Source organism: Diabrotica undecimpunctata, chromosome 1, assembly GCF_040954645.1.
Source record: "Diabrotica undecimpunctata isolate CICGRU chromosome 1, icDiaUnde3, whole genome shotgun sequence".
Lineage (NCBI taxonomy): Eukaryota > Metazoa > Arthropoda > Insecta > Coleoptera > Chrysomelidae > Diabrotica > Diabrotica undecimpunctata.
Window position 1 is genome coordinate 94,075,849 of NC_092803.1, and position 26,074 is coordinate 94,101,922.

At 34.2% G+C, this 26,074-nt stretch overlaps 1 protein-coding gene across 1 annotated transcript; it reads right to left on the reverse strand.

Moving 5' to 3' along the window:
• Window positions 1-11,101: 11,101 nt before the first annotated feature.
• Window positions 11,102-14,917, reverse strand: LOC140433823 (uncharacterized). The gene has a single exon (XM_072521800.1). It carries the CDS (start codon window positions 14,915-14,917, stop codon window positions 11,102-11,104), a length of 3,816 nt encoding a protein of 1,271 aa, XP_072377901.1.
• Window positions 14,918-26,074: the final 11,157 nt, after the last annotated feature.

The window sequence follows — 26,074 nt, forward strand, 5'->3', positions numbered from 1 at the left end:
TTTTTAGGATCTTGGTTTTCTCACAATCAAATTTATGTTTTTTTTCGTTTTCATGTTTTATGAGGGCGGTTGAGTTTTTTTTTGTCATATTTGTGGGAACGTATTCTTGAGTTAAGTAGCTGACTGGTTTGTCCAATATAAACTCCATCACAATTCGAGCAGGGAATTTCATATACAACATGCGATCTTTTTAATAGAGGGGTTTTTGTTTTTAATCTTGTAAAATTCTTTTTCAAAAGATTGTGCCGTTTATGAGCAACCATAATATTATGTTTGGACAGAAGATTTGCAATTTGTTCTGATAATCCTTTTATATAGGGAAGAGACATATAGTTTTTCTTTACCGTGTTGGTTTCATTGTTATTATTGTTATTGTAAAATTTATGCAGGCGCGATTTGAAAGTGTTGTCGATAAGGTGGTGTGGGTATGAATTAAGTGTTAGTGCTGTTTTTGCTTTTTTAATGGCCTGAGGTCTATTAATAGGATCGGATAATCTAATAGCTCTATCGGCGAGTCCGATAACTACTGATTTCTTTTGAGACAGCGGATAATGAGAGTTGAAATTCAGATATCTCGATGACCAGGTTTTTTTGGTGTACCATGAAGTAGTTATATTGCTGTTTTCTCTATGTAAGGTCAGGTCCAGAAAATTAATTTGATGATTTTTTTCAATTTCTAATGTAAATTTTAGTTTTTGGTGAAAGTTATTGAATTCATTTAGTAAAATATCCATTTTATCCTCTGGTGCTGCGCTCAAGCAGTCATCTATATAGCGATAAAAAAAAAGGTATATCAAAATCTATTTTATTTAAAACAATTTCCTCTAGATGCTCTAAAACTAATTGAGCGATGGCACTGGATATGCTAGCACCCATAGCACATCCATCTGTTTGTTGGAAGATTTTGTTTTTATATAGGAAATAGGTTAACTTTAATGTTGTTTCGACTGCTAGCAGAAATTCTTCTAGAGGGATGTTTAATAATGTCTTTCGCTAAAGCTATTGGAATATTGGTTTATAAAGATACCACATCGAGAGAAACTAATTTATAATTTGGAGGTAAATGTATATTTTTGAGTTTTAATTTCAGGTGATCAGCGTCTTTTAAATAGTGTGAATTTTTATTTATTACGTTGGAAATAATGTTCTTCAAATATTTTGAGAGGTTTTCAAAAGGAGACTGAATGCATGAAACAATAGGTCGCAGCGGCACACCCTCTTTATGTGTTTTGGGTAGACCGTATATTTTTGGAATTACAGCATTATGTATCTTGAGCGAATTAGCAGTATTAGGTGAGATGTAGCACATTTTTTCCATCTGTCGACTAATTCGTTATTTCTTTTTTGGAAAATATTTGTAGGATCATTTTTCATTTCACGGTATGTTGTGTTGTCATTCAATAGAGAATCCATTTTACTGTCATAGTCTTCGGACTCCATAATAACAGTCTTGTTAGTTTTGTCAGGTTTCAAAACAACTAAATTGGGGTTCTCGTTTAAAAAAGCTTTTGTCTTTTTAATTTTCTTTTATATTGTTTTGTTTTCAAAAGGGTATTTGTTTTTGTTTTTAAAGTTTGTCAAAATGTTACAACATTTAGTTCTGATATCATCCTGTACATTGGTACTTAAGTTTGAAATTGAACTCTCAATTGAACAAATAATTTCTGATGTTGGGATATCATTTTTATTACGGATGGGAACTGCAAAATTATCTCCTAAACTTAAAACATCTTGTACGTCACTGGGAATTTCTACATTTGTTAAATTTTCTAACCAAGTATCCTGCAATTTATTATTGAGATTTTTATTATCTGGTTTTGATGATAGCATATTAATTTTTTTGATATTTCTATCGCGAATTTTACAAAAAATACGTTCATTGTATTGTATGGATGTTTCTTTAAATGTATTAAAAGTAGCAACTGGTAATGATTCGATTAATTTTGTTTCTAGTTTTTCTAGTTCCGAGTCTAAAGTTTTTAATGAGTATCTGCTATGAGTAAATTCAAGGTTTGTTTTGTGAATACAGTAAAAACGTTACCAAATTTACGTGCAAGGTTTACAGAATTAAGAATAATGTGTTCTATATTTAATTTTAAAAAGTTTGGTATTAAATTTTCTGTTTTACATCTAAGTAAAAAAATTCTTCGATTTCTTTGATTTGTCCTCTTAGTCAATAATTTTTTATAGAGTTTCATCTGTTGGACGGTTGTTTTTCCGAAGTTGGTTTCAATACCAAGGTAGAAAGGGACATTTTCACCCATGCCTAAATATATTGTTTGAGTTTAGTTCTTGAACCTTAATATATATTTTTCTTGGGCTTAGGTTCATAAAAAAATTTGATTTGATACTAAGACATTTTCATATATTTTTTCGACGTTTCGGCAGGAAATCCATGCCTTTTTCAAGAAGTAATATTGACTAAAAAAACATTTTATGACAGACATAATACGATTTAAAAGTTAAACTTTTGACTTACCAAGCATGTAAAAATTCGTTACTATAGTGTATTTTTATGTATGAGAGAGTAATAAAACAATAAATTATGTATGCAAATCCCTAAACTGTTGATACGGGTGACTCAATGAAAAACAGATATTTGTCAACAAGTTTACAGAAGTATATAGGAAAACAATTTTAAATTGAGTATGACCACCAGGTATAAAGGTTGGAGCAGAATATGTAATATGTGTTATATAAATGCTATATGTAAAGAGTGGCTGAAGTCCTAAGAGGTAATGGTAATGACAGTTACCTGTTAGGACAGTCGTCATCTAGAGGCCAGAGGTGATTGATATACATGTGATGTGTTATGTATTTTCTTGAATAAACAGGTATACTACTAAAGATCTAATCTTTATTTTAAGCCATATCTTACATGGTGTCAGGTCGGGCCGGGGTTTAATCGAGTAGTGAGTTGTGTCTAGAAGAAAAATGGAAAATCAATTTAAACCCCCAGAACCCCTTGTATTAGATTATGGCAATTTGGCGGCAAACTGGAGGAGGTTCTCTCAAAAATTTAACCTCTACATGGACGCCACCGATTTAGAAGATAAGCCTGAGAAAAAGAGACTGGCCACATTCTTAAGTTTACTGGGAGATGATGGATTAGAATTGTTCAACACTTTCACATTTAATGAAGGAGATTATAAAAAGTTGCAACCTGTCTTGGATAAATTTGAAGAGTATTGCTCCCATAAGTCTAACGTAATTTATGAGCGGTTCAAGTTCAACAGCATTGTCCAAAAAGAGGGGCAACATTTTGATAGTTTCGTGACTGAGTTAAAGAAAGCAGTGAAAATAACTGAGTATAAAGATCAGGACGACATGGTTAGAGATAGAATTGTTATTGGAATAAAAGTCAAACAAACACAAGAAAGTCTCCTAAGAGAATCCAAGCTGACATTACAAAAGGCTATTACAACATGTAGACTAAGTGAAAGCAGTAAAATTCAAGCAAAAGCGTTTACAGCTGAATCAACAGTGGATGCAGTGAGGTCAAATAGAGGTACATCACAAAAAGTCTGCAGTTATTGCGGGTTCAAACATTGAGGAAGAAAGTGTCCAGCATATGGCAAAACTTGTGCCCGTTGCCAGGGTAGAAACCATTTTGCTGGAGTGTGTAGTAAGAGCACCAATGGTCTGGAGAAAAGAGAGTCGGTGAGCAGGAAGGGAGTACATGAAGTAAAAAACCAACATAGTGGTAGTGAAAGTGATGATAGTGAGTTGTTTATCAATTGTGTCAAAACTGTAGGTTTATTGAAATCTGGAAGTTCTCAGAATGGCTGGAAGCAGAAAGTTTAGGTAAAAAATTGCATAGTAGAATTTAAGTTAGATACTGGTGCAGAAGTAAATGTTCTGCCTCTTGAGTATATTCAAAATCTTGGTATAAAAAAAATAAATAAAAGTAATGTTACAATAGTTTCTTATGGTAATGATGATTTTAAAATAAAACGTGTTGGAGAAATTATAATTAATTGCAAGGTATAGACTGCATCTTCAGATATTAAATTTATTGTTGTTGATGTTCAGAACCAAGTACCTTTGTTGGGGTTAGATGCTTGTATTAGTCTCAATCTCATTAAGCGAGTAGGAAGTGTAAATGTAGACTTCAAAACTATGGCTAAAGTTGTAGAGGCATATCCCACAGTTTTTCAGGGGCTTGGACAATTCCCTAATGATTATCACATTTCATTGACAGAAGGTGCAGTTCCTCATGTTCAACCAGTTCGTAGGGTTCCTCATGCATTACATAAGAAATTAAAAGATAAATTAAAACAACTAGAAAATGAGTGTATTATCAGAAAGGTAGAGAAACCCACAGAGTGGTTAAACCCACTTGTAATTGTGGAAAAGAAAAACAAGGATTTAAGGTTGTGCTTAGACCCTAAGTACCTGAACAAAGCTATTAAAAGAGAATACTTTTTGATACCCACAGCAGATGAAATTGCTGCAAAATTGTGTAACAAAGAGTATTTTTCAGTTCTGGATATGAAAGATGGGTACTTTCAAATTAAACTTGATGATCAGAGTGCAGATTATTGTACTTTTGGCACTCCTTTCGGTAGGTATCAATTTTGTCGTTTACCTTTTGGAATATGCTCAGCCCCAGAAGTCTTTCAAAGAAAGAACTATGAAATATTTGGTGACATTGAAGGTGTTGGTCTATATTTTGATGATTTGATTATTACAGGTGCTAATGAAGCAGAGCATGACCAAAACCTTCGCCTTGTACTAGAACGGGCCCTAAAGCACAACCTTAGATTCAATAAGGAAAAAATTCAATTCAAGTTAAGTAGTGTTAAATTTTTAGGTCAGATTTATTCCAAACAAGGTGTTGAATTAAATCAAGTATATGTAAAACCTATTCTAGAAATGCCAACACCTGATAATAAATCTGATCTGATGAGACTATTGGGGATGGCAAAGTTTTTGGGCAAATTTGTACCTAACATGTCAAAAGTCACAGCCCCATTAAGAGAACTAACAAAATTAGATGTCCCTTGGCACTGGACTGGTATTCATGATAAATCTTTGTTTCAATTAAAACATTTGCTAATAGCATCACCAGTGCTAACATTTTTTGACCCATCTAAAAAAATAGAAATTGAAACTGATGCCAGTAAAGATGGGTTAGGCGCTTGTTTGCTGCAAGGTGGCCATCCAGTGGCCTTTGCATCTAGGAGCTTAAGCACAACTGAGCAAAAATATGCTCAGATTGAGAAAGAAATGTTAGGAATAGTTTTTGCTTTTCAAAAATTTCATTATTTTGTGTATGGTCACAATGTGCTTGTTAGTTGTGATCACAAACCTCTAGAATCAATAATTCGTAAAGATATATGTGCATTATCTCCACGTTTGCAAAGAATGCGTTTACGGCTATTGCATTATGACTTAAATGTAGTATATAAACCTGGAAAGTATCTGTATATTGCAGATACATTATCTCGGGCATTTTTACAAGAAGGAGGTCTGAAGTCAGATGCTGAATTTCAGTTTGCAGTTCATGCTGTAGTAAATACTGTTTCTATGTCTGATACTAGAAAATCAGAGTTTAGAATAGAAACCCAAAAAGATGAGCAATTGCAAACTGTTATAAACCTGTGCATACAGGGATGGCCAGAGCACAAGCGTGATGTTCCACAGATAGTTAATAATTTTTTTAAGCTCAGAGACAACTTATGTGTCTGTGATAACTTGTTATTTTATGGGAATAAAATTGTTGCTCCTAAAAGCTTAAGATCTGAAATGTTAAGGCTGGTACATGAGGGTCATATTGGCATTGAAAAATCAAAAGCTAGAGCCAGGCAAATTTTTTACTGGCCAGGAATGAGCTCTGATATAGAGACTTATATAAAAAGATGTAAATCTTGTGAAAAGTTTAGATCGAAACAACAAAGGGAAACATTATGTCCATACCCTTTACCAGAATATCCATGGGAAAGAATTGGCATTGACATTTTCACATGTTATGGTACAAGTTATCTAGTAGCTTATGATTCTTTTTCAAATTGGATAGAGCTTCACTCTATAAAAGACAAATCTGTTTTTTCTGTCATTAAAGTTTTAAAGTCAATGCTGGCTATATATGGTTCACCAGCTTATATATGCTGTGATAATGTTCCTTTCAATAGCTATCATTTTAAAAACTTTGCTACAGAATGGAATTTTCAAATTAAGTTTAGAAGTCCCAATTATCCTCGGTCAAATGGGCTTGCTGAGAAAGGTGTAGCAATTGCTAAGAGTATTGTTAAAAAGTCTATTGATGATAGGTCTGATGTTGAATCAGCATTATTACAATATAGGAATTCACCCCTTAAACACATTGGTTATACTCCTTCACAGCTCTTAATGAGTAGACACTGTAGAACTAAATTACCTATTGATCAAGATATGTTAAAACCAGCTTTATGCATAAATGTGAAAGGAAAATTAAGTAAAAGGAGAAATGTGTATGTCAGAGACTATAACCAAGGTGTTAAGGATTTAGAGTCGTTAGAACCTGAGACAGATGCTATGTACAATCAATGAGGTCAGTACAATCATGTACAATCAATCAAAAGAGGTGGGAACCAGCCCAAATAGTATCGCAGCATGAAGCCCCAAGGTCTTATATCTTGAGAGATGAGCATAATTATATTGTCCGTCGCAATAGAGTAGATATTAGAGAATCCCTAAATAGATTTAAGTCACAACCAACTATAATACTTACGAATACAAGTGATGTAGATTTAGATCAAGAACCCTCATCCTCAACACAGACAACAGAGGCAGAGTTGCCCACCTCTACTGACATACAAAATAATGTCACTGAACAAGCAGATAATTATAGAACTAAATCAGGTAGAGTTGTTAAACCACCTTTAAAACTGAATTTGTAAAAAGGGGGAGATGTAATATGTGTTATATAAATGCTATATGTAAAGGTGGCTGAAGTCCTAAGAGGTAATGGTAATGACAGTTACCTGTTAGGACAGTCGTCATCTAGAGGCCAGAGGTGATTGATATACATGTGATGTGTTATGTATTTTCTTGAATAAACAGGTATACTACTAAAGATCTAATCTTTATTTTAAGCCATATCTTACAGAATAGAATACAATAGTTGTGAGGGTTACTAATCCCTAAATAAGGTTGCCAGTGTCGGAGTGATGGAGGTTAACAGGTACTAATGAATTTGCAAGAAATGTAAGATGTTTATTTTATTGGTTATATATAACCAATAAAAGTTTAATAAGTACCTACCTATTTGCAAAATAAAGTTTAATTCTTTAGATAAAATAAAACGTTTTATTTTATCTATTTGCAAAATAAAGTTTAATTCTTTGCCTATTTGCAAAATAAAGTTTAATTCTTTAGATAAAATAAAACGTTTTATTTTATCTGAAATGAGTGCATTCCACGAAGTAAGGGTTTCAACAATCAAACATTTAATTCTTTAATTCCAGGAATTTACGACAGTAATTGACTAGATAATTACCTTCTAAACTTATTCCACAAAAAATGTGATAGTGGGTTTTTCCATTTTGTATATAGGAAGGTCCAAGTGGCGTATTCAAAATTCTTAACAGTTCACTAAAAGTAGGTACTTCAGTTGCAAGGTGCAGTTTATTGTGTATACTAGTGTTATGGAAAATTTGGAAGTGCCGTGTAAACGCCGAAAAATTGGTCCTCTAACAGTTAATGAAAAAACATTAATATTTAATTGTTTTAAATCATTTACAGACAAACGTTTATGTGAAAGTGTTGATGAGACCGTTGAGTTAGTTAGCAGTACACTTGTTGTTGGGAAATCTACGATTTACAGAGTTATTAAAGAAGAGAAATGTGGTAGTTTTCAAATGCCGCGAATTATGAATGTTCTTGGGAAAAACACTTTTTTAAAAACTGAACTTCACAATTAAAACTTTTATTTCGACTTACAAAGATTTTAGTAACAACAATAATAATTTAAATCAGACTATAATTTTAAATCAGACTTTTAATTAATCAAACTATAATTTTAAATCAGACTATATTTTAAATCAGACTGAAAAAATTGATTTTAACATGGTGTTTTTATAATTTATTAATTGCTGATCTTGCTGTTCAATACGTCGCAATTTAGTCCAGAATGTTCAAGCGGTAGCCCCGTGTTGGAATCCACGTGGTGGAACTTACTGGATGGTAGCGGTCATTGTACTGTAACTCACGTAATGCTCCACGGAAACCAAAATTTCAAATAGAATAATATCATTTTAAAGAAGGACTTCGACGGAAAGTGCATGAATTCTTCTTTAGACAAGAATTTCCAACATTGGATAAAGTTCTTGTCTCAGTTCGAGATGATAAGGATTACCCAGAAATGAGTCAGTAAAAGGGCAACAAGAGAACGAGCACAAAATCGGTCATTTTCCCATGTAAATCTCCATAAGAAATTCTAAGGTCGATTCTGGTCATTTTTGTCTCATTTTGTGGTGGGGGTAAAACGGCTCGTCGGATCATGACGTGTAGGGTATCGTTGGAAAGCGGTGGAGGCGAAGAACACATTTAGATAAAAATCAAATGTCAAGACTGTGCCAAAATGGCATTACGTCATATTTCCATTGTTATTGGTTCAATTGTGACGTATGAGGGCTCGTTGGAACGGGGAGAGGGTAACGAAAATGTTAATACATAAACAAACGCAAAAGACAATACCAAAAGGACACTAAGCATGCAACGTCTAAACAGCTTAACGTGTAAGGTATTGATGGAAAGAGGAGGGGGTACTGAATATGTTTAGATAAAAACAAAACGCAAAAGACAATGTCAAAAGGACACTAAGCTTGTAACGTCCAAACGGCTCAACGTACAACAACGTGTGAGGTATCGATGGAAAGGGGAGGTGCTAATGAATATGTTAAAGTAAATAACGAAACGCAAAAGACAATACCAAAAGGACACTAAGCTTGCAACATCCAAACGGCTCAACGTGTGAGGTATCGATGGAAAGGGGAGGTGGTAATGAATATAGTAGCATGAAAAGCAAACGCAAAAGACAATGCCTAAAGGACACTAAGCTTGCAACGTCCAAACGGTTCAACGTACATCAACATACATCAACGTACAACAATGTGTGATGCTAAGATAAAAATAAAACGCAAAGACATCGGCGCTACGTTTGTAATGTCCAAACGGCTCAATGTGTGAGGTATCAACGAAAAGGGGAGGGGGTAATGAATATGTTAAGACAAAAAAGTCATATCTCTGTTGTTATTAGTCTGATTACTACGTGTAATACGTTAAATGAAAAGGGGAGGTGACGGGAAATATGTTAAGATACAAGACAATGACTAAAACGCCGCTATATCGGATCTTTGTTTAGCATAATAGACATTTGAGGAAAGTGAGGCTAACAGAGAATCATCGTCAAAAAAAAAACGGTGCTATATCAAATATTCAACATAGTTTGAATGAGATTCCACGTCTATTACAGTTCATCATCTCGTCACGCCATCTAGCACCTGACATCGTAAAAAGACACACAGCCTCTCTCTCTCTCTCTCTCTCTCTCTCTCTTTCGTGAAACAAAGCGAAAGGTGACGCTGAAAACGATATAACGTGTGTGGTATTACTAGAAATAGAACATGATGCATTGAAGAACATATATTATTCTTACAGTATGACCAAACCAACAAATAGTCTCAATATAATCTTATCTGATTAATTACTATACACCACTATTATTCTGTATATGCGTATCTACGGCAGTTCGAGTAATATTATAAAAATTATAGAATACAATTGTATTGTGAGTTGCATACTATATTTTACCTATGTCAATTCGGGTGATATACAAAATTAGCGAATACAAATGGTGAGTTGTATACTATATTTTATCTACGACAGTTCAGGTGATATTGTTTTGTAGGTTGGTATTGCGCTTCGGGTCTCTGGTAAGAAATAGTTATATAGACTGCATGAAAAATATGTTAGCAAGGTCTGCAGTAATTAATGGTTAAATGTAATAAGTATGTTAAGGCGTAAGGTAAACGATAATAAAATAATGTTAGTATCGAAGCGATGGAATGTATGTATAAAGCGAGGTATAAAAATGATGTAAGCATGCAGTGCATGAAAGGTAGTCAATTCGGTTCGAACATAAATTTACTGAAAAAACAGAAAAAATATGTTCTTAACAACAGTCACCAACGTGAAGGTATGACTACATCGACTGTCATGTTAGTAGGGATGATGGTTAGTAGGAATGAATTATTTTACATAATATGATAATATATACGATAACAATATACTTAACTGTACTCAAAATCAGCACATGATTTTAACTTGGTTTAGTAGACATCTTTTTGTTGATCTGATGAACATCTTTTATGTTAAGACACTGTGGTATTCATTCAAAAATGAATTATTGGGGGTTAGTCAATAACTCTAGGTTACCTAAACTTAAAACTAGGTATTTCTCCGACTCCTGTTTTGTGACAGGCTATCGAAGACGTAAAACTAGGGATTTCTCCGACTCCTGTTTTGTGACAGGCTATCGAAGACTTAAAACTAAGGATTTCTCCGACTCCTGTTTTGTGACAGGCTATCGAAGAACAGACTTAAAACTAAATCAGGGTAAAGACGACCATTATTGATTATCTTGCTAGGAGGCTGCACGAACACTAGATCCTAATTTAATAAGATCGGTTCATTAATTTGCCAGTGGTCCATATCAGATATCTTTTTAGTGGTCATAGCTAAACATCTTTTTTGCATATGTGCTAATCTTAAGTATCTTAATTAAAAATAATATATACAAAACTAAGATCTAGTAGAATTACCATATTATATAAACAACGATGAATGAGGGAAAGGTTCAGAAAAGGAATATAATAAAAGGGTCTGTTCCAGATATATTTAGCATTATGTTAGCTGTAATAAATAAAGTTTTAAAATGACTTTATTATATCAACTAAATATGCTATGCTTATTTATTATATAAAAACGATGAGTGATAAAAGAAAAAATAAGTTTTAAAAATGATAATATACAATTTGCATCCATCTTACAGTCAATCAGATCATCAAGGATAAATGTTAAAATTGAGTACTTAGCAAAATCATGCTTTATTTTAACTCTAATCAACATCCATCTCATGATTATTAATTGAATAATGCCCCCATGGAAGCGTATCATAAGACTCCGGAAGGTGATGTCTTTTATCATCATTGGGGCTAAGCGCAACCTTTTCCTGGGTAATTGTATATACACGATGTCTATCTGATCTTATAAGATTCTGCGTGGCGGACTTATATTTAAAGGCATCCAAACACTCGACATAGTCTTCAAATGTAATTTTAGTGTGTACAACAGATTTCTTTACCCCCTTCGCCTTCTTTGTCACACCATAATTATTAATAATATTATCAATTTCGTCATCCTCATACTGCTGTTCTTCCAACTCCCCCCTCATTTTTTCAATTTCATCATCTGTGATGGCTACTTTTGTAGTGTACAATTTCGATCGAAGACCTATATAGTCGGTCATAATGCGACCATTATTCTCATCCTTCATCCTACCCAATACCTTTTTATTAACCTGAGGGATGCCGTAAATATTATCTACTGGGTAGTCAGACGTATCAAAATATTTATAGCAATCGTCTATCATTGCTTCATAGGGATCTTTTTCCCGTATCTCTACGATTACACTATCGGTATCAGTATAGCAAGTCGTAAAGTTTTCTCCGAACCTGCTGGTCAAATAGTCATATTGAAAATTATATATGGTTGTTTTAGCTAAATCCAATATACTCATTCCAACATAAATCGGTTTATCTAACCATATTTCTGCTCTATGCATCTCGACAGCAACCAAATTTTCATTAAAGATAGTAGCGTTTTTAAACAGGGGACTACTTATTCTTGCTTCAGCTCCATAACGACCCTGCCATTCCGTCAACAATTTAATATCAACGCGCTTGCGCACATTCTCCATGGTCTTACCAAACACAGCGTTGTTCATTAGCTTAAAAAGGTTCTTTTCAAACTCATTTTTCGCTGCCTTCCGGAGATTTGTATTTAACTCGATATACGGTTGCAGCCACGCAGATTGATTAAATTTCAAAACTTTATGTATCTTTGTTAAAATTAACCCGTTGGCTAATGCTTGCTTTAATGCTCTGTAATGAATTACGTATTTTGTTTTGTCATTGAGGGTGACCATTAATTTGGTGAGCTCTCGAGGACGTTTTGGAGGAAACATAGTTTTTGGGTTCAAAGATTCTGGGCAGAATGGGATGTCTTTATGACGATCATGGAGATGTTGAGGGTACTCTAAATCTACCTCGAGAATGTACCCTTCAGAAGAATCGTCAGGAATAGATATAACGTCTATATTAGAATCGACCCACTCGAAACCACCATAGGGAAGATATTGTGACATTGCCCAGCCGTATTGGTTATTGACATCAAAATACATTAGATATGAGTCAGGCTTCGATGGATCGTATGATGCCATATACTTATTATTAGCGTGGACGCGACGTTTCGAGCATACCTGACTCAAACCGCCACGAATACCACGCTCCACAAACAAAAACATATCTGGATCTGTTAAAAGCTCCAGTTCTTGTTTGGTATGTTTAAGCATTGCATCCCACGTGAAGCCGGGAAGAGTGAAGTAATGAGCTGGGTCAAGATTATATGTTTTGAGACAACTGGATCGGAACTCTTCAAAAACGTCTGCAAGAAGAAGAATATCGGTCTTCATATAAAGATCTACATAATCCCCGAGAGTGGAGCACGAGAATGAAGACCAGACATCTTGGGCTCTACGATAATGTCGTCGAGGACATGGTTTATCCTCAAGTTTATTATAAAAGAACTCAATGGGGGGTAGAGACATTTCAGCAAATTTTTTAAATGAATCTATATAATCGTAAGGCATGATACCTTTCTTGGTTAAAAGACTGAATTGCTCCTCAGGAAGCGATAAAAATTGAGATTTGAGGTTAGTATATTTAGGCAAATACGAAGAAAGTTTATCGAGGGAAGACGCCATGAATCGAAAACTATCGATAAAACGGAATTTAATTCGAGCGTCATCAATGTGTGTAGCAATATCATTAACAATGAAGTGGGCGTCATATCCGGAGAGATTATGAAATATTATTGGAATTGTATGAACATCTTTATAATTAATGTTACACCCTTCGTGAGCTGCACCTCTATAATTATTTTCTGAAGTGAGATGATCGTGATCCCGTACTTTCTTATCATTGGGGGAAAAGCGCTGCTCACAGATATGGCAATGAGTGGCTGCATGGAAATCGCTCTCTTGCTGAGTTGTCATATTTATATCATATGGGCACATAAACACCGTAGAAACATCCTCAGCAAGCTGATTAAGTTTATCTGCGAACCATTTCATGCAATCCTTTCCTCGATATGAGTCATAAAACGACAAAGTGTCATCATACGAGCATTTAAAGAAATAACCAACTGCTACAGGAACATGCTCTTGAGGTTTTTTAGGATCTCCTGTACGTTTCAAAGCACTCTCGAGATCCGCGTACACGGCGAAGGGGGCTTTAATCTTATTCCGGAAATTTTTAAATTTTACCATTTTATTGCTTTCCTCGGGCATTTTAATGGCAGTATCGTTAATCCTTATACAGTCTTCGGTGTGAGCTTCTAGCTGAACAGCCGATGAAATTGGTTGTAAACACCTATCGCATATATGATCCAATCGCCCTTTGCAACTTGTCTTATGAACATCTAACTTTTCCTGTGATCTAAAGTAATGGAGGCAGACATCACAGACATGTTTTGTTCCATTTTCATTACTTAACTGTTTTGATAATAGGCGAGATAGATTTTTTATCCATACATAATGGCATCTAATAGGACCTTCGGTATCATCATCGTATTTATCTTGGACAAGAAGCAGATTCACATGTTTTTCCTTCTTGTTTTTAGTTAAATATGTTGGGAGGGTCTTAAAATCTCTTTTTTCTTTTTTCAAAACGTAAACATTGATGGATATATCATTCTGTTTTTCAAAATTAGGAATCTGCTTCATCGTCATTGGCCACTGTATTCCCTTCAACTTCAGCACTTGCGAGTAGTGCGGATATTTTGACACTCTTTGAGGATTTTTATCAACAGGATTCACCGCTGATATGACAGACCACGCAAAACATGCCTCATCATCATTTTTAACATTAATACATGCTTCTTTTCTCTTTATCTGAGGAGGAAGTTCAATATATGATGAGCCTAGTTGCGGTGTAAATTTATTAATGTTCACCCCCAGGTTAACAACTGCCTTTAGTGCCCATCCAGAATCACGTTCTTGGAATTCTTCCAAGTCTCTGTTGATGGGTTCTACCACTTTCTTTTCAAACCACTCATCAAGATTGGTGTCTCGATAGATTGGCGAGTTCGATGTGGTGAAATATTTTGTATCTTTATAGATTTTCTCTCCGCTAGCTATCTCGAAGTCTCCACCAAATGTCATGTTAACTTTTACTGCCTCGTCTTTCTTAAGTACGTTTTGGATTCTCCGCTTAAAAAGGGCTTTGCAATCATTAAGGAAACTGCCTGGATCCTTGTGTTTAATGTTTGAGATGACTCCCGTTCTAATTCTCGAGTTGAATGCTGATATGGAGTCATCCCATTGCACTCTATGTTTAGCAGTTTCCTTCGTAGGTGTGAGTCCTGCCCCCTTCTTGTGTTCGGCTTTCAGCTGGTTTCGCAGAGTTTTTACTTGCCGCATCTGGGCTTCAAGGTGCTGCTTCTCCCCCGTCGTTTTTGCAGTTCTCATTGCATTATGTATCTTTTTAATAGCTTTCGTACACTCTACCAGCCCTTTTCTAACATTTTCATCATTAAAATCATTTCTAATCAACCCCAAGATGGATGCTATATATTTGATAATTTCGGCCAGCATTTTTACACAAAAAAAATCCTAAATTAAATTATATTCAAAAAATTTAAAAACTAAATATGATTAGAAACCAAAAATTTTTTCTAAACCAAAATATCACAAAAACCCAAAATCTGAAATTCAAAATTTATTTAAAAAATTGAAATCAGAAATTCAAAAATTATCAAAATAACCAAAAAAAAATCCAAAATTTTCAAAAAATTTTGAGAAAATATCACTCACCAGAGCACACTTTTGAATGATTAAAGACTTACCAGAGCACGTCTGAACGCTAGAAATATCTGAAACAGAATGAAGAAAAAACCTTAATGTGTAGTATAAGGAGTACTTTTAGTCGAACGGAAGACTAAATGGTTTATAAAAGGCCCCTGAAATGTGTGGATTTGTGCTTGTTCTTCCATAAGAATCAATGTAAAAGTGCTACATTTAAGATATTTATTGAACTTGGTCACATTTACTCCTTTCTCAATTTTAAGAACGATACAAGGAAGTATCAGTACTACCATCATTAAAAGAAGCAGTACTGCCAACTATGAAATAAAATTTTAGCAGAAAGATTGTGGTGATTGGTGTAGGTATATAAAATTATAAGTTGATCTTATCATTCTTCATCATTCTATCAGAAGAATGAGTCATGGTTAGGAATTGTAAGAGTTGTCTTCAGGAGTATCCCGATGTCACCCCAAGCGAATTTTGCGATACATTAAAGGAGGTTTAAATGGTGGAAAGTGGGTTCCATATAATTCTTCTTCCTGGTCTAGTTACGAAGATTTCAAAAAATGGCAATTTAATTATGATAGACGTCTGCTACTTTGCGAAAGATGTGGAAAATGTATGAATAGAACCGATATATATCGACATAGGAAAAATAAACACGGCATTGAAAACTATTCGGTTAGATTTGCATAAACTTTCGCCGAGGGAACTCCCACCACCACTTTCATCACTAACACACTCTGAATATTAGCAACAAGTTTTAATTCATCGAAAAAATAGTCAAAGCAGACACATCAGTTGCTCCAATATAAAACAATACATTCAGTTAAACTTGATCAAGACATGTATGGAGCAAGAATTTATTCGAGCCAACTACGCAGGCGCGTGTTTATCAGCTAGTTTAATCTTTCATGAAGTTGCCAGGCAGTATGGGATAACAACAAAAGTGGAAGTAGGTACAAAGGTCTACTCAAATAGCATTGTAATTACGGCACTTTTCTGGAATAAATATAATGAGATAGTATTCGATCCAACAGATGCAATTACAAAACATCATTTACCTCATCAAATGGAATTTACGATGAAAAAAGGAATGTTTATATGTAAAAGCGGTGAAGATAGAAAAATGGTTAATATTTATCATGATTTTAAGAAAAGCAAATCGACGATAGCATATTTTACAGAGGTTCCGACATGTCTACTGGAAATACGTGAGAATATTTTTATTACTGTAGCAAAGATACTTAAAAAAAATAAATTAATAAATAAAATGTAACTCAATTATTAACAATAATATAGGTAACAGCGAATGCTTTTGGCTGACATAGGTAGAACTGATACCCTATACTGGTTTAACCAGAAAGGTGTAATTTGAATAATACATCACTAATAAACACAGGTATGCTTAGGCCGCCATTTTCTTTCACGCTAAGAGAGGGTAGCAGAACATAGCAGACGCCATCAGTGACACGCTAACAGAGAGTATCAGAGGGGTATCTGAGATATATAGACGCCATCAGTGACACATATGCAGAGAGTACCAGAGACATACAGACGCCCTCAGTGACACAGATACAGAGAGCATCAGAGGGGTACCTGAGACATACAGACGCCATCAGTGACCCATTTTCAGAGACACAAAGGGATACCAGACGCCATTAGATAGACGCTAACAGAAGACATAGACGACCACACAGGGGTACCAGACGTCATCAGATACACGCTAACAGAAGGCATAGGCGACCACACAGGGGTACCAGACGTCATCAGATATACGCTAACAGAAGGCATAGGCGACCATTGAGGGATACCTGAGATGTACAGACGACATCAGAGACATGCTAACAGAAGGGTGCAGATGTATAAATATATGGACTCAAAGTCAAGAATTCATTTATTAACATGTCTTCAAACAGAGGGGTTCAAGTAAAAAAACTTGCTGCAATTGTGAGAGAAAAGTATAAAGCTCTTAGAAGAATGCACGCTGATGAAAAAGAACTTCTACAGACAATGTTTAAGCCAATAACTACGCCTCTTAAAGAAATAGCCAACTATGTGAATGTCCCTAAACCAGATCTCAACGAAGATGATTCACAAACTCATCAGCCATCACAGGTCAGTGATGACATCGAACCTCTACATACGCAAACATCGTACAACCCTTATTTAGAAAAATATACGCAAGATTTAGGGAATGTAGACCACATATATGGTCCAAATGTTAATTGGTCTACTGGAAAATGGTCGTTTGGAAATAAAACAATTGAGTTTGGTAAAGATAGCATTCAAATGGATTCACACATTTTTAAAGCTACACCTGGGCTGTACGACCTGATCTTCTCGAAAGAACCTTCACAATATACACTTGCCGATCAAAAAATCTACAAAGCTCTTCTAGACATATCCGGTGCACACAAGGATGAACGAGGCCGATTACGTCACCAATCTCACACCACAAAATATGAAAAAATTATCAAGCCGATGTATCTGGGAAATAGAAAAAGAAGACCACAGACCTTACATGGTACCACAAAAAATGTCAAAATACATACCCAAGTAGAAGATACATCACACACACAACTACAATGTAAAAGAAGACATATATCACAGAAGGCTCAAGATATAGAAGACATGCAGTTGCAAGCTTCAAATAAAAATCATGTTGATTTTCCTACAAGAGCTGCTGAAACAAGGATTCGTGATATAGCAAAGAAACAGATACTTGACCAATTGGAAGAGTTATGGTTCCTCTACAACGAACATAATGACCCAAACATGCTTGTGAAAGGCCTTAAAATTCTTTCGGAAGCCGACGCTTTAATGGGAGAAGAAGCAGCTGAAATTGTAGACGAACTGAAGTACCTAGATATTATTGATTAATAACAGGCACATACTTCAAGAACACAAGAAATTTCAGAACAACCAAGAAACTTCAGAATTTAAGTTCATCTTCTCAATAACAGATACGACATCTGACCTTTAAGAATGAATATAATAAAGTTGTGTGTATGTGTGTGTGTGTGTGTGTGTGTGTGTGTGTGTGTGTGTGTGTGTGTGTGTATGTGTGTCTAAAAGTAGCGATGATATCAAGCATTCCCAGATAAATTTAATAAAATATTCAAACATTTGTTTAAAAATAAGCATCGTCGAGGCCGTTTCGTAAACGCCGGGAAAAATGTGAAACGAAGTAATAGTATTGAAAAATTTGACCGAGAATTTAAACAACGTACAGACATTGAATATGAGGCACCATCGTTTAACCATTGTACTATTAGATCTACGGATGAAAATGATAAAATAAATCGGTGAGGAAGTCTAGTTTTTTAATTACTAACTTTAACAATGTACTTGTATAAAATATATGTATGTATGAAATAATTTAAATAAAAAACAAAACACCCATAGTATTTTCAATTACTAACCCAATGCAGCACTAAGATTGTCAATATATTTTTATAAAATAAAAATATGTTCGGTAAATATCAGCTACACATGAAATAGAATTCTAAATATTCTGTAAACTAACGTCTTCAAAGAATGTGGAACAGCGATAAACGGTATCTCATCAGTAATTTTCACAAAAAGAGAATACATAAAAAAGAATATAGCTTTGTCCTATTGCTAGTAGAAAGAATTATGTGAGACTGCTTTACATTGCAGACACTTAGTTATTTTCGAACAGATATCTTGCCTAAAAATATGAAAGTTTTTTGGCAACAGACAGTTCAGGGCGAAAAGAGAATTAGTAGCATGAATACCGATAGAGAGAGCGAGCTGTTGAGCCTCGTAAATATTAGAAAAAAGTATCGCAAACACAAAAGAACATAGGCTACACATAAAATGGAACGATATCGTTTGTATTGAGAGGTATCTAACAGCTCACAAATATCAAGAACAGTAACAAACCCAAAGAAGCAAAATAGGCGACATAAATACGAATAAAATGGGTAGAAATTGTCTGTATTGCGAGGTATCTTACATCTCACAAAATGGCAATAAAAGTAACAAAGAAATAAAATGGGCTGCATGAATATAAACTGAAGGATATTACATGGAGAGGTTGGTGATGGTTTTGAGCATTATTCATGAACATAGAGGGCAGAGCTGTGTTTCTGTGTACAAATCAGTAGTAGATGCATAGACACGGGGTTGTTGTTGAGTAACAAGAACTATTCGATAATATGTTTTGAACATTCAGTGTTTCTAAAAACAAAAGCTTCCGTAAAAATTAAAGCAGGCTGTATACATAATGTTTTGCAATCAAGTCCCTTAGCTACAAGAACAAAGGCTTATGACGGTTAGCATAACAAAAAACATACAAAATATAAACAAAAATACACACAGAAAATATAAATGAATACAGAACTTCGCACAGAATTCTTGTATACGTACAGTAATTATATTCTTTTTTATCGAAGACACTGCGGATGGGTCGTATATAAAATATTAGCTACGCTTGGTCGGTTATTGGTACAAAGAAGAAGTAGATCACAAAGTCGCATAAAAAGCTACTATTTTTTAGAAATAAATCATAAAATCAATTGAAAATATGGGGTACATCATACAATTTAGAAAAAGCATAAAATAGAAATCAAAGTAGAAATATGAAATAAACCGTAAAATCATATTTTAATAGCTTAATATAGAAAGTAAAAACCTCTCTTATTTATTTATATACCAAGGAAATAAAATAAGATAAAGTATAGAAGAAATATATCATAAAGAGCTGTTATTTTTTTAAAATAAAACGTAAACTCAGTTAAAAATATGTGGTGCATTATACAATTTAGAAAAACGCAGAAAATAAAAAAAATATTTATAAATCACAATAAGACATAAGAAATAAAATTATATTTACTTCAAAAAATAACTTACCTTATATTATTCACTCACTAAAACTGTACACAATATAGTTCGTCTGAGACCGCTAGTAATACTATGTATAATTCATGCTAGATTCGGTTATTTATACTCTAGGATTACGTAGCTTACATTCTAGAATAAAATAATATATTTTTTTTGTTTTTATTAGTAAAAACCACACTATCAAAATATTTCCTACAAAAGCAGATATTGCGGTATGAGAACCTTTGTTATCAATTTAGAAACTTGCGACTGTGGTTACCACTATCATTTTTTACTTCCTATTACGAGTAGTCTTATCAGCGGTTTCGTTCGATTTATAACTAAAATGATGAAATAAATTCGTATTTAAAATATTTCTATAACAAAATTTTCAAGTCTTCGATTATTAATTTATACAAATATTATATTTTTTAGGACAAGAATTTTTATGTCTTCGAATTTGGTAATTATATATTAGGTCAGTATACACTAATATAGGTTTCACATTTCTTCTTCTTTATGTATCCCTGTCCGCTGCCAGGTTAGCTATTAACATGGCAATTTTGATCTTGCTTTCGGAACTTGCTTTCGACCGATGTGAGCCCTATCTATACCACGCTCCATGAATCTCTTCTCCTGTCTAACCTCGCTTAGTGTCTATTTATCCTAAATAACTAATCAATTCGAAAGTTGTCTTGGTATATAGAATAGATATTCAAGTTTTCGTTGTTTAATTGTGCTCACTGGTTCTTTATCTTTCCGATTCTGTGGACTACCTTTATTTTGGTGACATGTTCGGTGAAGAATGCTTTGGTACACTTTTATTTCTAATGCTTTCAGTTTTTTCGCGAGCGTCTCTGTCGGCGTCCAGGACTCCACATTTCTAGATAAATTTTATATAAATTTAATGTTTTTTAGGACAAGGGTATTGAGAATTTGACGTTGGTTCGTTTTACGATGTTTTTAGCCATAAATAATGATCGTATCGCACTTGGTCGGTAATTTTCGTAATATACATGAAAATACCTTTCTAATGGTATACTGCACGGAGCACTTGGTGCAAAATTGAGCGAGTTAGGGTTTGCTAGAGATCAAACTGCGATAAGAGATTTTTCTATGCCAATGGTTTTGTTTTACCGTCAATAACAATAAATAAGCATTTATAGTTCGACCAAGTTATTACAACGGCCGTTATGACACCTTACCATATATCTTTTGAACGGATAAGCGGAAATCGACGTATGACCCATCAAATTAAAGGATTTTGAATGATGAATTACATTGTGATGTTTGTTTTATGACAATATCATGTACAAGGCCTGTTTGACATCATATAAATAAATTTTATATAAATTTAATGTTTTTTAGGACAAGGGTATTGAGAATTTGACGTTGGTTCGTTTTACGATGTTTTTTAGTCATAAATAATGAGAGAATAGCACTTGGTCAGTGATTTTCGTAATATGTATGAAAATACCTTTCTAATGGTATCCTGCACGGAGCACTTGGTGCAAAATTGAGCGAATTAGGGTTTGCTAGAGATCAAAATGCGATAAGAGTTTTTCCTATGCCAATGGTTTTGTTTTACCGTCAATAACAATAAATAAGCATTTACAATTCAACCAAGTTTTCGCAACGGTCTTTATGGCATTGTACCCTATATCTTTTGAACGCATAGGCGGAAATCGACGTATGACCTATCAAATTAAAGGATTTTGAGCGACAAATTAGGCTGAGATGTTTGTTTTATGACAATGTCATGTACAAGGCCTGTTTGACATCATATAAATAAATTTTATATAAATTTAATGTTTTTTAGGACAAGGGTATTGAGAATTTGACGTTAGTTCGTTTTACGATGTTTTTTAGTCATAAATAATGAGAGAATAGCACTTGGTCAGTGATTTTCGTAATATGTATGAAAATACCTTTCTAATGGTATCCTGCATGGAGCACTTGGTGCAAAATTGAGCGAATTAGGGTTTGCTAGAGATCAAAATGCGATAAGAGTTTTTCCTATGCCAATGGTTTTGTTTTACCGTCAATAACAATAAATAAGCATTTACAATTCAACCAAGTTTTCGCAACGGTCTTTATGGCATTGTACCCTATATCTTTTGAATGGATAAGCGGAAATCGATGTGTGACCCACCAAATTAAAGGATTTTAAATAATGAATTACGTTGTCATAACTGATTTAAGAAAATGCTATGTATAAGGTCTCGTTGACGCCCCATCGTTTATTATTAGCATTTATTGCTGAATTTTATCGTATGACACCTTAAATTCCAGGGTTTCGAATGAAGAAATATGTTGTGACATAAACATTTCTCCATTTCTAATTTATTGTATACATTATTTCTATGGGTGACATCTAATATGGGATTAATAACTATGGCAGTTTCATATACATGATTTTGGAATCGCATTCGGTCCAGCAATTCAAAATTGTAGTCCCTTTCTAGTTTATAGATAAAATATATTTGATTTAAATCTTCGTTGAATGTAACCCTCTTCTTTTTCATCTTTGATGGGATTAAGCTTTTTTCAGTCATTTTGGATACAAACGTAAAGTTTTATTTAATATATTTTGGAGTAGAACTTTGATATTGCTATATTGTTGATGATAATGCTGCGAGAGAAAATATGTTGTATTTTTGTTTTATAAATTTGTGACTAGGACTAAACTTTGTACGATCGTCAAGAATATTGACATTTGATTTCAACTTCCACTCCACAGTTGTAGCACTTAACAATATCTTATGTTTCTAGTTAGAAACTGCTAACTCTATTTCAGGTTTATTTTTCCTTCCTCAACTACCAAAAGTTGATAATCTTACATAAAATCGCTTATCTCAACTGTACAATTGTCAAGATAAAATTTGATCGACTAATGTAATAAAGGAAAAGTTTGTCTTTATGTATTGACATTGTATACTACACCACCCATTATTTTAAAGTACATTAAGGTACATTAAGTTAAAAGACACAATATGTATTGTATATAAATTTATTATGGATATCTAAACATTACATTATAATTCATTATTCCATGATTAATACATTTACATTTTGAAAAAAGTCGTTCAGATTCATCATTGGAGCAGAATGCTGTGAATTGGTTATTTTTCTTTACATGTTCTATAAGTTTGCATGCGTATCCTTTTCTCCGATACTTTGGTAATGTATATATGTAATCTACTACTCTTGGTATATCGTGTTGTCCTAGTGGATCAAAGTCACATTTCGATAATAGAACGAACGATGCCGGTTCTCCTTCGACATATAGGATGTCGCAGCTAACTTTCGTATTTTTCATCCATTGATCAATAAGTATGTCATCTAAATTTAACTGCTTAATTTTTCTGACTGCGTTCTGACCTTTAAACAGCTCAATTTTTTCCATCTTACTCAGCCGAATGATTAATTGATACTGATTTTGCATTATTCGTTCAATTATGTATCATTTATAAATTTTACTGGAGTAGGGAGGACCTCCTATATTACGTTTACAGATCGATTATAGCTAATAATTATAAAAGCACAATACTAACCTACAAAACAATATCACCCGAACTGTCGTAGATAAAATATAGTATACAACTCACCATTTGTATTCGCTAATTTTGTATATCACCCGAATTGACATAGGTAAAATATAGTATGCAACTCACAATACAATTGTATTCTATAATTTTTATAATATTACTCGAACTGCCGTAGATACGCATATACAGAATAATAGTGGTGTATAGTAATTAATCAGATAAGATTATATTGAGACTATTTGTTGGTTTGGTCATACTGTAAGAATAATATATGTTCTTCAATGCATCATGTTCTATTTCTAGTAATACCACACACGTTATATCGTTTTCAGCGTCACCTTTCGCTTTGTTTCACGAAAGAGAGAGAGAGAGAGAGAGGCTGTGTGTCTTTTTACGATGTCAGGTGCTAGATGGCGTGACGAGATGATGAACTGTAATAGACGTGGAATCTCATTCAAACTATGTTGAATATTTGATATAGCACCGTTTTTTTTTTGACGATGATTCTCTGTTAGCCTCACTTTCCTCAAATGTCTATTATGCTAAACAAAGATCCGATATAGCGGCGTTTTAGTCATTGTCTTGTATCTTAACATATTTCCCGTCACCTCCCCTTTTCATTTAACGTATTACACGTAGTAATCAGACTAATAACAACAGAGATATGACTTTTTTGTCTTAACATATTCATTACCCCCTCCCCTTTTCGTTGATACCTCACACATTGAGCCGTTTGGACATTACAAACGTAGCGCCGATGTCTTTGCGTTTTATTTTTATCTTAGCATCACACATTGTTGTACGTTGATGTATGTTGATGTACGTTGAACCGTTTGGACGTTGCAAGCTTAGTGTCCTTTAGGCATTGTCTTTTGCGTTTGCTTTTCATGCTACTATATTCATTACCACCTCCCCTTTCCATCGATACCTCACACGTTGAGCCGTTTGGATGTTGCAAGCTTAGTGTCCTTTTGGTATTGTCTTTTGCGTTTCGTTATTTACTTTAACATATTCATTAGCACCTCCCCTTTCCATCGATACCTCACACGTTGTTGTACGTTGAGCCGTTTGGACGTTACAAGCTTAGTGTCCTTTTGACATTGTCTTTTGCGTTTTGTTTTTATCTAAACATATTCAGTACCCCCTCCTCTTTCCATCAATACCTTACACGTTAAGCTGTTTAGACGTTGCATGCTTAGTGTCCTTTTGGTATTGTCTTTTGCGTTTGTTTATGTATTAACATTTTCGTTACCCTCTCCCCGTTCCAACGAGCCCTCATACGTCACAATTGAACCAATAACAATGGAAATATGACGTAATGCCATTTTGGCACAGTCTTGACATTTGATTTTTATCTAAATGTGTTCTTCGCCTCCACCGCTTTCCAACGATACCCTACACGTCATGATCCGACGAGCCGTTTTACCCCCACCACAAAATGAGACAAAAATGACCAGAATCGACCTTAGAATTTCTTATGGAGATTTACATGGGAAAATGACCGATTTTGTGCTCGTTCTCTTGTTGCCCTTTTACTTGAGTCAAAGTATGTTATGGAAACTTTTAAAAGAAATAGGCTTCCGCTGTAAAAAGAATCCCAGAAAGTCTATTTTATTAGAAAGAAGCGATATTGTCATATGGAGAAGACATTTTCTAAGAACCATAAAGGAAATGAGAAACCAAAAAAGAAAAATATTTTATCTTGATGAAACATGGATCAACGAGGGTCATACACCAAATAAATTTTGGCAGGATGAAACTGTTACAAGTCAAAGGCACGCTTTTGTAAATAACTTATATACTGGTTTAAACCCACCATCAGGAAAGGGAGGCAGGCTGATAATAGTACACATTGGCAGTTCAGACGGTTTTGTTGAAGGTGGTTTATTAACTTTTGAATCAACTCGTACCGGTGACTACCATGAAGACATGAACGCTGATGTCTTTCAAGAATGGTTCGAACAAATGATAGATCTTCTTCCTAAGAACTGTGTAATAGTAATGGATAATGCAAGTTATCACTCCAGACTTATAGAAGGACTGCCCACAACCAAGTGGCTAAAAAAAGGCTTGCAGAATTGGCTGAGTTCAAAAAATATTACGTACCATCCCGGATCTATAAGAAAGGAACTTTATTCGTTGTGTGCCCTTCATAAAGAAAAATTTTAAAAATACGAAATTGATGAAATTGCCAAAAATCGTGGAATGACAGTACTTAGATCCCCACCATATCATTGTGAATTAAACCCGATTGAACTGGTATGGGCACAGATAAAGAGTGAAGTTTCAAGAAAAAAATACCACTTTTAAAATTCATGATGTTAAACAGTTGTTTTTGGGGGCCGTAAATAATGTAAAACCTGAAAACTGGGAAAAGACAGTAAATCACACTATTAAAGAAGAGGAAAAAATGTGGAAGCTGGACAATATTACTGATAAAATGATGGAGCCAGTTATTATAAATCTTGGTTCTGAAAGTTCATCTTCTGAATCTGATTTGGATTTGTAACAAGTAGATGTAAGTTTTATATTAATATTTTTATTCATCTAT

Coding starts and splice junctions, on each gene's coding strand:
- LOC140433823 (XM_072521800.1), bottom strand. CDS start 14,917: ATGCTGGCCGAAATTATCAAATATATAGCATCCATCTTGGGGTTGATT.